Below are 16138 nucleotides of genomic sequence, written 5' to 3'. Positions count from 1 at the left end.
AGGAGAACCTGTGGATGAAGCACTCTACAGACAGATAGGAAAAGCCTTACGCTCGCAGGCCCTTGTTCTCATGGGGGACTTCAACCACCCTGACATCTGTTGGAACAATGGCACTGCACGGCACAAGCAATCCAGGAGGTTCCTCGATTGTGTGGAAGACAACTTCCTTCTGCAAGTAATAGAGGAGCCGACAAGGAGAGGTGCCATGCTTGACCTTGTGCTCACCAACGGGGAAGGGCTTGTTGAGAATGTGGTACTCCAGGGCAGCTTTGGACACAGCGATCACGAGATGGTCGAATTTGAGATCCCCAGGACAGTGAGAAGAGCGTGCAGCAAGCTCACTGCCCTGGACTTCAAAAGAGCAGACTTTGGCCTCTTCAGGAACCTGCTTAGTAACGTTCCATGGGATATAGCCCTAGAGGGCAGGGGGGCCCAAGACTGTTGGTTGATATTCAAGGATCACCTGCTACAAGCTCAGGAGTGTTGCATCCCAACTAGAAGGAAGTGCAGCAGGAGTGCCAGGAGACGTCCTTGGATGGATAAGGAGCTGCTGAGGAAAATTCAAAGGAAAAAAGAGGCTTACAAAAAGTGGAAGCAAGGACAGGCAGCCTGGGGAGAGTACAGGGATGTTGTCCGGGAAGCTAGGGACCAGGTTAGGAAGGCTAAGGCCCAGTTAGAATTAAACTTGGCCAGGGATGTTAAGGATAACAGGAAGGGATTCTACAGGTACGCAGCAAAAAAAAAAAAAAAACAGACTAGGGACAACATAGGCCCCCTGAGGAAGGTCTCAGGAGAACTGGCTACACAGGATTTGGAGAAGGCTGAGGTTCTGAATGGCTTCTTTGCCTTGGTCTTCACTGGCAAAGGCACTGACTGCACAACCCAAGTCTTAGAAGGTAGATGCAGAGGCTGTGAGAATGAAGACCTTGGGCCAACTGTAGAAGAGGATCTGATTCGAGACCATCTTAAAAATCTGAATGTGCACAAGTCCGTGGGACCTGATGAAATCCATCCACGGATCCTGAAGGAGCTGGCGAATGAAGTTGCTAAGCCACTGGCCATCATATTTGAAAAATCATGGCAGTCAGGTGAAGTTCCCGACGACTGGAAAAAGGGAAATATAACCCCCATTTTCAAGAAGGGGAAAAAGGATGACCCGGGGAATTACAGACCAGTCAGTTTCACCTCTGTGCCTGGTAAAATCTTGGAGCACATTCTCCTGGAAGGCATGCTAAGGCACATGAAAAACAACAAGGTGCTTGGTGACAGCCAGAATGGCTTCAGTAAGGGGAAATCCTGCCTGACCAATTTGGTGGCCTTCTATGATGGGGCTACAGAACTGATGGACAAGGGTAAAGCAGTTGATGTCATCTACCTGGACTTGTGCAAAGCATTTGACACTGTCCCACACAACATCCTTCTCTCTAAATTGGAGAGATATCAATTTGATGGATGGACCACTCGGTGGATAAAGAACTGGCTGGATGGCCACACACAAAGAGTTGTGGTCAATGGCTCAATGTCCGGCTGGAGACCGGTAACGAGTGGTGTCCCTCAGGGATTGGTGTTGGGACCTGTCTTGTTTAACATCTTCATCGCTGACATGGACAGTGGGATTGAGTGCGCCCTCAGCAAGTTTGCCCATGGCACCAAGCTGTGTGGTCCGGTTGATATGCTGGAGGGAAGGGATGCCATCCAGAGGGACCTTGACACGCTTGTAAGGTGGGCAGATGCCAACCTTATGAAGTTCAACCATGACAAGTGTAAGGTCCTACACCTGGGTCGGAGCAATCCCAGGCACAGCTACAGATTGGGTAAAGAAGAGATTCAGAGCAGCCCTGCAGAGAAGGACTTGGGGGTGCTGGTTGATGAGAAAATGAACATGAGCCGGCAGTGTGCGCTTGCAGCCCAGAAAGCCAACCGTATCCTGGGCTGCATCAAAAGGAGAGTGACCAGCAGGTCGAAAGAGGTGATCCTGCCCCTCTGCTCTTGTGAGACCTCACCTGGAGCATTGTGTGCAGTTCTGGTGTCCTCAACATAAAAAGGACATGGAACTGTTGGAACAAGTCCAGAGGAGAGCCACAAGGATGATCAGGGGACTGGAATACCTCCCGTATGAAGATAGGCTGAGGAAGTTGGGGCTGTTCAGCCTGGAAAAGAGATGGCTGTGTGAAGACCTCATAGCAGCCTTCCAGTATCTGAAGGGGGCCTATAGGGATGCTGGGGAGGGACTCTTCCATAGGGACTGTAGTGACAGGACAAGGGGTAACAGGTTATAACTTAAACAGGGGAAGTTTAGATTGGATATAAGGAGGAAATTCTTTCTTGTTAGGGTGGTGAGGCACTGGAATCAGTTGCCCAGGGAGGTTGTGAGTGCTCCATCCCTGGCAGTGCTCAAGGCCAGGTTGGATGAAAACGGTGAGATGGTTGACTGTGAGGCATCCCTGCCCATGGCAGGGGAGTTGGAACTAGGTGATTTTGAGGTCCTTTCCAACCCTAACTATTCTATTACTCTGAAACTACAACAGAAGTATGAATATCTTGCATTTTGTACAATTTATCAAATCTGTTTATTGACCAAGGAACTATGTAAAAGGGAACTTGAATAATGTTTTAAAACACTAGTGTTTTCTCACATGGTGCTTGTAGCTGACACTACAAGCGCTCCAAAGTGAGTAGCTTTCTCTGCATCACAGTTGTCTGACATACTATCCTTATCACTGCAAAAAGACAACATTGCATTGTTCTGCAAGTTTAATCTCCCCCAGGGTTTCAGGCTACAGTCAATCAGCCTTTTCAAACCAATTGGCCCCTTCTGTGAAAAGAGAAATCTAACTTGCTTAACTCCTGGGTACAACTCCTTACATAAAAAGCTATGATTTATTACAAGCAGAAAACACACCTAAGACTACCTCTATGTACAGAGAATAGTTTTGTGGTAACAAGTTCAAGAAATTTCAAGTCCATAAATTGGTGCCATGCAGAAATTAATGACCAGGTACATGGATTACAGGAAATACTAGCTTGAACATGAGCTTAATGCTTCATAATGCAATTCAGCAGGTGCTGCTTCAGTGATATAGGAAATTGAGAACTTTGGGGGGGAGAAAGAAGCAAAACAAAACAAAACCACAAAAAGAAAAAAACAAAAAAAAACCCCAAAACAAAACCATGTGCTTTATTAGTTGGAAGTCTCATACATCTGAAGTACCGTTACAAGTAGCAGCTGTAGGAGAATCAAACTTAGAAACATGCATCTGAAAGTAAGGATTGAAATATTGTGCTAGTAACAGACGAAGACATTGAAAAGAATCATCTTAGCTTTACAGGATTGTTCCACAAAAATGTACATTAACTTTATTACAGTACATACAAATATTGTGGACAGATAATAGAAATCACCCCCCTTCCATGAGATGCATTGCGAACAAAGTTATCCCTTATAATATCAGAAACATAAAAGGAACCATAATAGAATGTTTAGAAAAAATTAAGTTTATACCATTATATTTTAATTTAAAAGTTTAAGAATTGCTGTCCCAACTTAAAAAGCCTTTCATACCTGTAAATTATTAGAAACTTATCAACCTTTTCATTTTTTCCAGAAGTATCAGGTGCAAATGCAAGGCAAATATAAAATCTGTTGACTTATTAGATTACAAATACTACCTCCTGAAAAAGCTGCAGTTACAAGAATAAAAAAAAAAAAAAAAGTATTCTAACTCCTGTTGTTAGATCTTAGCTTTAATCTACACTGCATTACAAGTCCAAAGCCAGATCTGATTCGGACACATTCCTAGAACAAAAACATACTGTTTGCCTTATTTTTACATCAGTATTCTGCTCTCTTAGTATGGTTTTGCTTTCTTTATTTGTTTTATTAGTGCATATTAAGGATGTGGAGAGCACTAACAGATAAAAGGTTGTATTTATCAATGGATAGTAGCAACTTAAGTGTTCTCAGTCTGCTGCCCTCCCAGCAGTCCATTTCTATAAGGATAAAAGAATATTTATTTCCCCCCTCTAAGCCTCCATAGTAACTTTGTATAGCAGTATGCCATTTTCATTTATGAACCTAGGACTGCTGGTAGGTGACCAAGTACTAAATTCTTCTCACAGACTTCAGTAAAGAACAGTGAAAAGTACACCAGCTGCTAATGCTATGTCATAGACCAATAGCTGCTGTTGCAAGGGCATTACTGGCAACATCTCTTGCCTTCCACACATAATAGATTGGCACAGGCTTTACCCCTGTGGTGATTCTCTAGCACTTGGCTTTAGTAACCTAGATCAGTATAGGAAGTTGAACCAGCTATAAAGGCAGCCTAAATAACAAAGTGCTAGTAGACATAAAAATTAGCTTATTTCTAAACAGCAATTTAAAAATTATAACTAGATTGAGATATTCTTAATGAGTAATCATTGTAAATGCTGAGCCTAAGCCTGACAAATGCTAATGCTTTCATGGCTGAATAGTGGAAGCTATGTTCCTTCAGTCCTTTATCAGTGCTAGAAGGCAGCATCCAGCTTCCAACTCTAGAGAAACAGAAGCCTTTTATTTGTTGCGCAGGGAAACCAGCATAGAGTAGTAGAGTAATACAGCTGTACTCCTAGATAGGGACCTGTGTTTTAATACTGCATTTTAATAAGCACTCAGGGTCATTCAGCCAGCAGTATGACTGTGGAAGATTTAAGAGTAAGCTGTAATATTATCCTTATGCTTGGTGCAAGGCATTTTCCTTTAAATACCTTTTCCTTCATTAGAAAGCATGCCTGGCCTTTCATCCTGCTAAAGAACATTTGTTAACCCTTGTCATGCAAGCAGGATTTTGGCCAGCTAGCAGGCCCATAGATAAAGCAATTCTGAAATAGTGCTATACTTTACCCTACTTGAAAGGGCTAACAAGTACTCACATCTGTTTTGAAATAGCACCTTACTGTGTTTCATGTATACATACATAAAAGATATGAGCTAACAGGAGATTCATGGAGTTGTTATGAAAGGAAGTGTTCAGTGCTCTTATGCTGGGATAGCGTGTTGAACGACATGAACAAGAAGCTAGTATTCCTCATTATGTTTCAGTTTCATAAAAATAAGGTTCAAGGAGACACCATGTTCACTCCTCTGATCAGAGCCCTATGTTCCAGTCAGATTACACTGCTATGTCAGGATTTCATTTAACAGAAGTTCAAAGTTATCTGCACACATCTGCCAAAGATAATTGTGGGCTTTTTTTTGTTTGTTTTTTAAATAAGCACACTGTACTTACATGCTGAATCAGATTTGGAAAACATTTCACATTTAACACCACAAAAAAACCCCAAAACAAAACAATACCTCTAACATAGGCTTTTGAGTTTTTGTTTAGTAGAACTTTAAAATGCGAAACATGTTCCTAGCTAAACAATTGCTTGTCTTTTATTTTGTAAAAAACCCCCCACAACAGCAGCATTTTTAATGAGCAACTCCCTCAGCCTACGGAGTCAAAAGCTCATGAATATAGCTTCCAATCAAGGCAGAAAACCCTTTACCAACTCTTTCTTCTCACTGGTTTCTTCACATTCTCCCCTTCCCCTTAAAAAAAAAAAATATATATATATACACATATAAAAAATAATTTTATTTTGTGCTGCAACATCTTCTATTAAATTTAATAGTTCAGTAAAAGTTGTAGCAGTATCCAAGATTGGTTCTACCTAGGTTGGGTTCTGAGAATTAGTTTAAACTGTCAACTAAACCTTCACACAACAGTGAGTGAAAATAGAATTTATATTCTATATCCAGTTCGGTTTTTTGGTTGGGGTTTTGTTTGTTTGTTTGTTTAGGGTTTTTTGGTTTGGGTTGTTTTGTTTGTTTTTTTGTTTTGTTTTAGCTGACTTAGTTACATCATCAAATCCTGTAAGAACCTAAGTTAACACCCACACTCGGAGCAGGAGGTGTGCAACTGGGTCACATCCCCACTACCAAAAAACTTTAGTGGCAGACCATGAAGACCTATTAAGTCTAGACTGATATTAATGTACATGTATATTGTCTTGGTATTTAAAGTTATTTATTAAGAACAAGCCAAAGAAAACCCTTACCTTTTAGATACACCTTTGGGGTGGCTTTGAAATTTGTGGTGCTACAATCAGAAGCAGGAGACTTAACAGCTTCAGTCACACTTGCAGAAGAGTGAAGAGACCTAATTAAACAAAACAAGCAAACAAACAACAACACCAACAAACCCCCCCCCTCAAAACCCCAAACCAACCAAACAAAGCAAAGAAAGACAGAAATAAAAGTGGTCACTGCTTTTGTTTATTTCTTTTACTTCCTCATCTACTTCCACTGTAGCATTTTAGCTAGTATGAAGGCAGACAGCTGGTGAATTAGAGAATGCTGAAGTTCTCTACAACAGAGGCTTAGTGCATATACATGTGAAGAAGACCTCCTGAGTTAGACATGATATAAAGGGACCTAACACCATAGGGGAAAGAAAGTAATTTATGTTAGTAGGTAAGAGAGGGCTGCAGTACTCGAGTTGAACATAATTAAGATAGAATCCACAACTTTGAGTATGCAAAGTTCCCTTGGGAAGTCTTTTTTAGCAAGACTTTTTTCTAATTAGTTCTCAGGATATTTGCCCTATGTGGTTGACCTGAATCCAGAGAGCAAATTTTTCCAGTTTTGGATTTTGACTGAGTTCACAGATATCCTGGATGACAGAAGTTTACTTCACTCATTCCTCTAACCTCCCTTTCCCCACACACATTTTGGAGATATCATAAGGGCATGTGGGTTTATCCCAGCATTAGTGTATTCAAACAACAAGCTTCAAAGACTGAAAACTTAGACTTCCCCAGGCAAAGCAGCCTTCTCTGGTTAAATTTTGTTGAGCCAAAACTTCCATAATCCCTGCTCAAGAAAGCAATTAAAATCTTTTAGGCACATTAAACACTTATATGTTGTTTAACTTACATTCAGATTGTTTTCAGAGAAATGCATCAAGTGTCCATGCATACAAGTATGCACACTGGAGCTGTAGGAGTAGCAGGAGCTTCTAAAACAATTTCATGTAGATATCCACCAAGATTTTAATACACTAGATCCTATAGCGAGACTTGAATTTGGTCCACTGTGACTGTAAGCAGCTTTAACACGTTTTTTTTGCATGTGTGCATTTTCCTACTAATGACACCTCCATTTCAGCTGTGTAATAATTATTACAGAACAATTCATTACTCCTAACAGAGCAAGAAAGAGGTTTCCCCTTACAGACTCACTCCCATTCAGTACTGTCTGGAAATCGATACTGGTAACACAGATTCAGAACTATGCACCATTCAGTGAGTGAGAGGTACCATTATATCTTTTCATCAGCTAGAGGTACTTTTTTGTTCAGGTTGGTATCAGTGTAACGCATCTGATTTAGGTTTTGGAAGACATCTTTATCAAATTAATTCATCTTGGGCTCAAATCTCATCTACTTCATTTGAAATGAGTTTTATTCAGCATTCACAGGTTCAGGCAAGTTAAGCCATCAAAGATCAGTCTTACCTAGAAAGAGGGTTCAGTTTGCCATTTAAACCAGGTGACAGTGAAGCCAACAACTTTGTTCTGGAAATCTGAAAATGCATATACAAGATTGCAGTTAAAAGAAGTGTCATTTTAAGACAAAATGATACAGTATTGTTCCCTGGAAATATCTAAGAATTCCCTGGGGGGGGGACGGGACACACGACCAAAGCAAAGCAGTTAAGCCCCATAGTGCTGCCTTTTATAAAGTTCTACATACACATAAAATGTCAAATTCCATAATAATGCCCAAAGTTCATACTGAAGTTCTATACAAACAACCACCTTTCTAATACACACCCTTCCAACCTTTAAGGTCTCTTATAATTAATGCCTGTAACTCCACATGTAATCTTTTAGTCTTTGTTGTCATCTTGCTACATACTTCCGTGCCTGGCTGAGGCACTACATTGCACAAACTGAGGTGGTAAAATAAATACACTTGTGCTGTTTGTTTTAGAGATCAAGGTGGAAAAGAATGCAGAAGTCACTCAAATATATAAAAGCATGTATTAAATCAAATATAAGGTTGGGTTTTTTTTTGTTTCCCTCCCAAAAAACCAGCAGAAAAATGGCTCCTCAAACCATCAACACTTGCTGGCAAGTGAAGAGAGAAAGACTATGCCAGTGCTTGCAAGTCTGTGTGAATTAGTTACCAGAAGTGCAGGTATCTTATTTCATTATGAAATTAATTTGCTACACAGTTTAGCCTTGCTTAAAATATACCAAATTTAAAATAATTGATTTTTCAAGCAAACAGCAAGCCACTGGCCTGGCCAGTCATGGATCTAGCAGGGCTCATAGCAGGTCACAAGTGATAAAGCCCTTATGTTGGTTGTTCAAAATAAACTTACCTTTTTAGATATTTTCTTTGCAGAAATATGCTTGGCATCTTTGTATTCAACAATTGTAGTTACCTTAACTAGAAATACATTAGAAAGACAAGAAAAATAAGAAGTTTTATGAAGAGCACAAAAGACCATTTCAAACTCATTTATTTGAGGCCTATTTACCTACTGAAAGCTACTGATGGCCATTCACCTAGATCAGAGTTGAAAGCAAACTATGCGTGTTCATCACAGACACAGTGACACACAGCACAGTTAGAAGACACTAAATACCCCTTCAAGCCCCAGACAAAATAGAATTACTTTTCAGTGGCAGTGTCCTTCTTGTTGTGTCTTTTGGAGTATGAAGAGAAATGGCATTTTCCTTACAAGCTTCAATGGCAGGAGGGACCTATGAGACAACAGGAGTGGCTCTCCTAGCTCTTCTGCTATATTGTACAGCGTTGACAAGTCACTTAAATCTGTCTCTTCTCACCATTTTCAGTGATAAACCCAAAGGGCAAGAACTCTTATCTCATGTTTTAAAGTACCTCAAGAGTAGCAAAGCTCATGATCCTCCACACCGAATGCTGAAGGGACCTGTATGCTACACTTACAGTTAGACACTTCTCCCTCTTGTATCCTTCGGGCTTAACATTCACTTTACAAACGCTCAGTTCAAGCCAATAAAAAAATAAAAATAATTTCGGAACCAAACTATTAATGTATTGACTTGCCTTTTTTGCTGTTGGTCCTCACCAGTTTTGGATTTGCTATGTCTTCCAAAGAATAGTCAGTCTGAAAAACAAAGTTTATCCAACAAGGGAAATTCAACAGATTTTGCCCAGTAAATGCCTATTATCTTACAAAAGACAGTTAACTAAAAGTGACAGAAGTGGAATTGGCTAAACACCAGTTTGTTTTTCCTGGGGGTTTTTTGTTTGTTTTGTTCTTGTTTTTTTTCCTCCAGAGCCATCCAGATTTCTGCCTGCAGATGACCCTAAAGCTTTAGGTAATGTTCATAACTGTACTGTGGCTGGCTGGCTAACCAGCTAGCCTTCTTGTACCATTTTCTCTTTAAGCAGACAGCCAAACAAAAACATCTGTCCAAATGTAGCAGGGAGAAGACTTCTATTCTGTAAGCTGGGATGAAATTTGAAAACACCACTTACCACTGTAGCAGCAAGAGCCACTTCCTCCCCTTCTCGTAAACCTGTAACTCAAGAAAGTATACCTTATTTATATACTGCTACTTACATAATTACTCTCTACAGGTTCTTTTCTTGCATGCTATGAAGCCGAACAAATAATTCAGGATTACAGTTGCTTAAATAGCTAAACTTAGCTAGCAGGTATGTTGCATTTAAACAAGATTCAAGTCTCTTGGGATAGTCACTCCTACAAAGCAATGATGAAAACCTTAAGCCATTTCAGTATGCCTGATCTTTGAAAAAATACCTAACATAGTCACACAGTATATAACCTGAATTCAAAGAAGAAAATCCCCCATATACTGCACAGCTGAAAGTTAATGCTTTTAAGCAGAAGTTTTCAAGACAGACATTGAACTACATACTCAGCAAAGGCTTACAGTAAACTGAAGTTCTTCAAGTCTTACATCGGACCTTTGTGGGGCCCCTGCAATTTCCAGCTGCAAGACAGACTCTAAACACATCAGTTCTTGCCAGAATATACATCTGATGCCACCCATGCACCACAGCTTTAACTGATGCATAAATGCATTTACCATTACAGCTAAACAAACTAGATAAGTTTAAGTCTTTTACTACTGAGCCTTTCTTAACAGAAAGACAAAATAATCTCTGTGGCTAAGACAAACAGATTCAGATGGAAAGAAGCGCTCACATTTACACACACAGGAAATACTAGAATTGTAATTATTCCTCATCTCTTCAGGTGTTCCAGAGCTCAAGGATTCCAGATGAGAGAAACAAGACAAATAGAGAACTCACAACTAGTTTATTCATATAGAAAAATATAGATACTAACAGATACAGTAGAAGATACTTCTGATGCTTGGTTATCTTACCAACCCCAAAGACCATGTAATGACGATCAGGAAACCAGCTCCAAGAAACATCATTGCAGTGCGAGGTGGCAGGCTCAACCTTAGCAGGCGTACCTGCGGGGGCAACATTGACCTGGTGGTATGAGGTTCCGCCTCCCCACATTGCATGAGGTTCAGGCTTTTATACTAACAAAAATGCACACTCATTCTGACACAGGGGGCCAGCCAACGTCGGAAGAAGCAACCAGCAATATCTAGAAAGGTCTCCAAGGGTCGGGACTTTTCCAGAGAGCTCTAAAGCGGAACTTTCTGGGGAGGAACCAAAGCTGGACTTTCCAGAGAGCAACAAAAGCAGGACTCTCCAGGGAGGATCCAAAGCAGACAAACAGTATTTTTCTACTTATGTGTGCTTCACCACGGACCATTATCTATTGTCCCCGACATAAGGCTTTAAATAAGATGACTTAAAAGCACACATGAAATAAGGCTCTGGACTTTATACACTGTTACCAACTAGTTCTACACCCTGTGTTACACAGGTCAGTCTACTTGAACAAGAGCACATATTGAGCAAGCCTCCACAGTACAATACCACTGCCAATTAGCTAACATAGCACACAAAGCAAGCTTTTATATAAGAAGTCACTATGGTTATAGGCTTTCTCACATCAGTCGGGGTTGCATCATACTTTAATGATGACTGCATCCCTCACAAATATAAGGCCATGCACACAGCTGTGTGTTTAACCCCAGGCAAGGCAGACAGTGGCTTAATCTCCTCTGTCTCCAAAGTAGCTACCCACTCACTCCCAGTCAGGCTGATTTCAGGTTCATCACTTCCCACTGCAGGCAGCTGCTCAGCCATCCCCAGGACAGCAGGGCTCCACACCTCACAGTGACTCAGAAAGATAAACACCACTGCTCCTAGAGTCCCCTCCTCCTTATGCCCCCAGCCTCCTTGCTTGTAGGCGAGAGGCAGACACCTTGACTCTGTGAGTACTGCTCTGTAGTAACCAAGTCACCTCTGGGTCATCAACACTATTTTTTGACTAAAGCCAAAACACTGCACTCTACCAGCTACTGGGAAGAACGTTAACCGTATCGCAGCTGAAACCAGAGGACACACACTTACTAAGCAAATCTTTTCTCTTCATTTTCCTGATGGCAATCGGCATCTTCAGCAGCTCTACTGTAAACGCCTTCTCAGCTGTTTGCAAAAGCGAATCGAGTTCCTTCTTCATTTCCTGAATATTTTCCTTGGCTTTAAAACAAAATAGGCTCTTACCGGCATATGCATTACATGCTTCCAAGTACCAGCACTGCTAGAACGCATTGAAAAATAAAGTTAACAACGCTTTATGCGGATTGTCTGACGCGGGAGCCCTCCCGAGGCTGTCAGGAGCACGGCGTGAGCCGCGACGGCGGCCCCTCAACCCGCCCGCTACCGAACCGGGGCCCGCGAGTCGCCCCTCAGGGAGAGGCGAGCCGTTCATCGCTCCTCACAGACTATCTTATTCCGGCTCCGGCCGCAGGATCCCCCCGCCGGACAAGCAAGCGCAGGCGTGCGGGCACCACTAGTACTGCCATGGTGCCCACTTCACCACCTGCGAGGGCCGGCGCCCATCAGAGACACAGAGCACCCCCGGCACCCTTGTCAACGCCTCCAGCCTTACCCTGCTGGTCGAAGTCGCGGAAGAACAGCGCGATACACTGATTCTTCGTCTCCTGGAAGAGAACACCACAACCAGGTCCCCCACCCAAGGCAGTACTACACCGCTTGCCAACGGACTTCCTCCGGAACATATCCGCCACCCCACGGGAAAAACGCAGTACTCTCCGCCCAGGAACCTTTTGTAAGAGCAGGGATCTCCCTCCCCTCCCCCATCAGACACACCCTCCGGGGTGGTAGGAGCTGGCGGCCCGGCCCCCTGAGAGGGGCTGTGTCCGTGAGGGGACGGGGAACTACCGGAGCCACCGGCGCTACCGGCCTGTGGGTCGAGAGCTGCTAGGGCGTAAGGAAGAGGGTACCCCGGGGGTGCTTGGCCTCCCGTTGGAAGGGACGAAAGGGAGGCGGGGAGGGTGAGAAATTTGGGCCCCCCGTCTCCGTGGTGCCCTAGGGATGGGCTTGGGTGCGTCGAGACAGGCACGAAACCTAAGCCCTTGCGTCCTGACAGGAACTGGGGAGGCTGACATAGATGCACACGTGCTCTGTCGTGGTGGAACCAAATTAATTGTGCTTTTTCCTTAGTTGATTGGAAATGGCCGCTGCTGAGCTCAGCACACGAGGACCTGCGGTGGGGCAGGTGACCACTTTCATCCCAGCGGTGAGTAGTACCCAGCACAGGAGGGTGTCAGGCACAGGTCCCAGGCTGCAGCAGACAGTGGCTGTGCTGCCAGGCTTTGGACAGTGTCCTGGGTTCAGCAGTAGCAGTAATTTTTCTCCTTCTTGGTAGCTGGTGCAGCACTGTGTTTTGACTTTTGGCCTGGGAACAGAGCTGATAATGCAAGTGTTTTAGTCTGACCAAGGACTTTCTGAGCCTCATGTGCTGCCAGGGAGGAGGGAAAGCTGGGAGGAAGCAGAGACAGGACACCTGACCCAAACTAGCCAAAGAGGTATTCCATACCACAGCACATCATGCCCAAGATATAACAGAGAGTTACCCGGAAGGGCTAGTACACTGCAGGGTTGGATGAGGTATCGGTTGGTGCTCGGCCGGGTGGGGTGGGGCAAGTTATTGGTCGGCTGGTGGTGAGGTGTTGTATTCTTTTCCCTTGTTATTTGTCTTATCATTATTATTATTGGTGGTAGCCGTAGTGATTTGTGTTATACCTCAGTTACTAAACTGTTCTTATCTCAACCTGTGGGATGTTTGTCCCTCCTGGTGTAGGGGGAGGGCAAGATGGGGGGGGGGAGTGAGTGGACGGGCTGTGTGGCTGGGTTTAAACCACAACAGTTAGGCATTGGGAAACCTTTTTCCTGTACAAGAAGGACTATTTCAGAGTTGAGGCTTGGCTTTTGCTATTTTACTGCTGTTCGGTGTGTGGAATATGCAGTGCTTCAAAGCCACCAGTGAATAACCTGCTCTGCCTGATGCAAATGGTTACAGGTTGTGTAAATTCTAAACAGGTGAAGATAGCATTTAACAAACTTATAATAACACAGAACATTAGAAAGGCCTGACTACATGTAGTATTGAATGCATAAGACCATTAAAAGTCATATCCTTAAAAGTAAAATTCCTTGCAGAAACTTGTTATCTTGCATCCAAATAAAACCACAACAGAGGTATGAGTATCTTGGGTTTTGTACAAATAATCACACCTGTTTATTGACCAAGGAACTGTGTAAAAGGGAACTTGGATAATGTTTTAAAACACTGGTGTTTTTTCACACGATGCTTGTAGTTGACGTCTCAAGCGCTCCGAAGTTAGTAGCTTTCTCTGCCTCATATTTGTCTGGCACAGTGTTCTTATCACTGCAAAAAGACAACATTGCATTGCTCTGTAAATTTCATCTCATATAAAAGATGGTGGATTACCTTCATGTCACTAACGTGAACAACTGTCCAACTGGATTAATGTGGAAGGTGAAATAAAAAAACTCTAAAACTCACCCATGTGTCCCTTAGAGGCAGAGTGAAAAGAGGCCAGCTCAACACTGTTATAGTGCTCTGGTTCCATCTCATACAGAATCTGTTTTAAAGAATCAAACTGGCATCCTTCAGAGTACACATTTTCCAGGTAAACCTGAACAGTCAGAAGATGACCTTTTAGAGAGCCAGGTCTGAAGAAACTGGTAATACTTAAAACTTAAAGCCATTAAAAGACACAAGGTTCTTTGTTAAATAATAATTACTGTAATGATGCATTTTATCCCATGTGGCCATACTTAACAGTTTAGCCTTTGGAAGAACAGTGAGCATCTTTGTGTAACTTAACCTTTAGTTGCATTTTTTAATTTATTTTCCTTCTGTTTCTTTCATTTGAAGTAGTCTTAGTATCACATAGGTTTTTAGATCAGTTCCAGCAAAGTTCCTCCTTGTGTCTCCTTGCTCATGTCCCCTTGCTCATGTCCCCTGCGCTTTCTAGTTCAAATCAAGATCAAGACACCTCTCATATTAATCCTCTGATACTAAGAATATTGCATATTTGTTCATGGCTTAAAATGATAACAGATAATCTATTCCCTGTTCTTAAAAAACACCAGTACCACACATGGAAAAAAATTATATATCATATGTGTATTTGTCGTGGTTTAAACAAAAGTCATCCATAAATCACACAGTTGGTCTCTCACTCCCCCCTTCTTGCCCTCCCCCTGCTCCTGGAGGGATGGAGAGGGGAATCGAAAAGAATACAACTCCCACGGGTTGAGATAAGAACAGTTTAGTATCTAAGGTATAACACAAATAACTACTGCTGCCACCAATAATAATAATGATAAAGGAAATAACGAGAGGAAAGAATACAACACCTCAACACCAGCCAACCGATAACTCGCCCCCCCACCCGACCAAGCACCAACCCATACCTCGTCCAACCCTGCAGTGCACTAGCCCTTCCAGTGTAACTTTCTGTTACATCCTGGGCATGACGTGCTGTGGTATGGAATACCTCTTTGGCTAGCTTGGGTCAGGTGTCCTGTCTCTGCTTCCTCCCGGCCTCCCCTCATTCCCAGCAGAGCATGAGATTCACAGAGTCCTTAGCCAGAACAAACATTACTTAACACCGATTGCTTTTAATTGTTGTTATCAGCTCTGTTCCCGGGCTGGAAGTCAAAACACAGAGCTTGCACCAGCTACTAAGAAGGAGAAAAACCGCTGCTACTGCTAAACCAAGGACAGTACTCTTAGCTGTGCTTTAGGGAGAACAGAATATCTCATTACGTCATCAGCCACAAGAAAACGTTTCTCTTCCCAAGCAAAGTGTATCACATCTTTGGTGAACTTTTTGTTTTGCACCTGTCCTATGGTTTAATTTTTAAAGCAAGAAGTGGAGCATATATATATGCAAATCTTTTCACCCAGACGTAGTTAGACTATTAGCTTTTCAGTAAGGTATCCTCTTTTCTCAGAAAAGTGCTATTGAATTTTATAATTCACTTTACTAAGTGTGAAATTAGGGAACATTTTTGGAGGAATTATGGTTCAAGGTAACTTAGTCCATCTCAAGCAAAGGAAGTGTGACATACAGTAATTAATAACTGTCCTGGGTTGAGCAGCAGCAGTCATTTTTCTCCTTCTTAGGAGCTGGTGCAGTGCTGTGTTTTGATCTTTTGGCCTTGGAACAGTGGTGATAACGCCGATGTTTTCAGTTGCTGCTCGAATGTTTGGTCTGGCCAGGGATTTTCTGAGCCTCATGCTCTGCCAGGGAGGAGGGGGGGCTGGGAGGAAGCGGAGACGGGACGCCTGGCCCGGGCTGGCCAGGGGGGTATTCCATACCACAGCACGTCATGCCCAGGATGTAACTTGGAGGGACCCGGAAGGGGTAGAGGGACTGCAGGGTTGGACGAGGTATCGGTCAGTGCTTGGCTGGGGGGAGTGGGGCGAGTTATCTGTTGGCTGGTGCTAAGGTGTTGTATTCTTTTCCCTTGTTATTTCCTTTATCATTATTATTATTGGTGGTAGCAGTAGTGATTTGTGTTATACCTTAGTTACTAAACTGTTCTTATCTCAGCCCGTGGGAGTTGCATTCTTTTCGATTCTCCTCTCCGTCTCTCCAGGA

The 16138-nt window shown here is 42.8% G+C and overlaps 2 protein-coding genes across 8 annotated transcripts in view; one reads left to right on the top strand and one right to left on the bottom strand.

The window, feature by feature from the left end:
• Window positions 1–3158: 3158 nt before the first annotated feature.
• On the bottom strand, window positions 3159–12253 carry LOC136004493 (borealin-2-like). The gene is made up of 9 exons (XM_065661030.1): window positions 12088–12253; window positions 11547–11675; window positions 10436–10528; window positions 9558–9598; window positions 9123–9183; window positions 8413–8480; window positions 7541–7608; window positions 6085–6185; window positions 3159–5575 (listed from the first exon to the last, which is right to left on the bottom strand). Exons 1-9 carry the CDS (start codon window positions 12215–12217, stop codon window positions 5529–5531), a joined length of 738 nt encoding a protein of 245 aa, XP_065517102.1. The 5' UTR covers window positions 12218–12253; the 3' UTR covers window positions 3159–5528.
• The window catches only part of LOC136004492 (skin secretory protein xP2-like), a 50967-nt gene continuing 46693 nt past the window's right edge, over window positions 11865–16138 (top strand). For 5 of the 7 annotated variants that reach the window (XR_010608490.1, XR_010608489.1, XR_010608493.1 and 2 more), the window contains exons 1-2: window positions 12283–12426; window positions 12663–12738. Coding sequence is in view for 3 of the 7 variants with exons in the window: in XM_065661029.1 (XP_065517101.1) it covers window positions 12673–12738 (66 nt within the window). In the remaining 4 variants the exon portion in view is untranslated. The other 2 variants (XR_010608491.1, XM_065661028.1) reach the window with 2 other exon arrangements.

Source organism: Lathamus discolor, chromosome W, assembly GCF_037157495.1.
Source record: "Lathamus discolor isolate bLatDis1 chromosome W, bLatDis1.hap1, whole genome shotgun sequence".
Taxonomy (NCBI): Eukaryota; Metazoa; Chordata; class Aves; order Psittaciformes; family Psittacidae; genus Lathamus; species Lathamus discolor.
Note: the sequence above shows the minus strand (reverse complement) of the source record. Positions and strands in the feature narration are given on the sequence as shown.

Coding starts and splice junctions, on each gene's coding strand:
- LOC136004493 (XM_065661030.1), bottom strand. CDS start 12,217: ATGTTCCGGAGGAAGTCCGTTGGCAAGCGGTGTAGTACTGCCTTGGGT. Junction 9,599..10,435: donor TTACATGGTCTTTGGGGTTG/GTAAGATAACCA, acceptor CTTGAGTTACAG/GTTTACGAGAAGGGGAGGAA. Junction 5,576..6,084: donor CCCAAAGGTGTATCTAAAAG/GTAAGGGTTTTC, acceptor TTTTTTTTTAAG/GGGAAGGGGAGAATGTGAAG.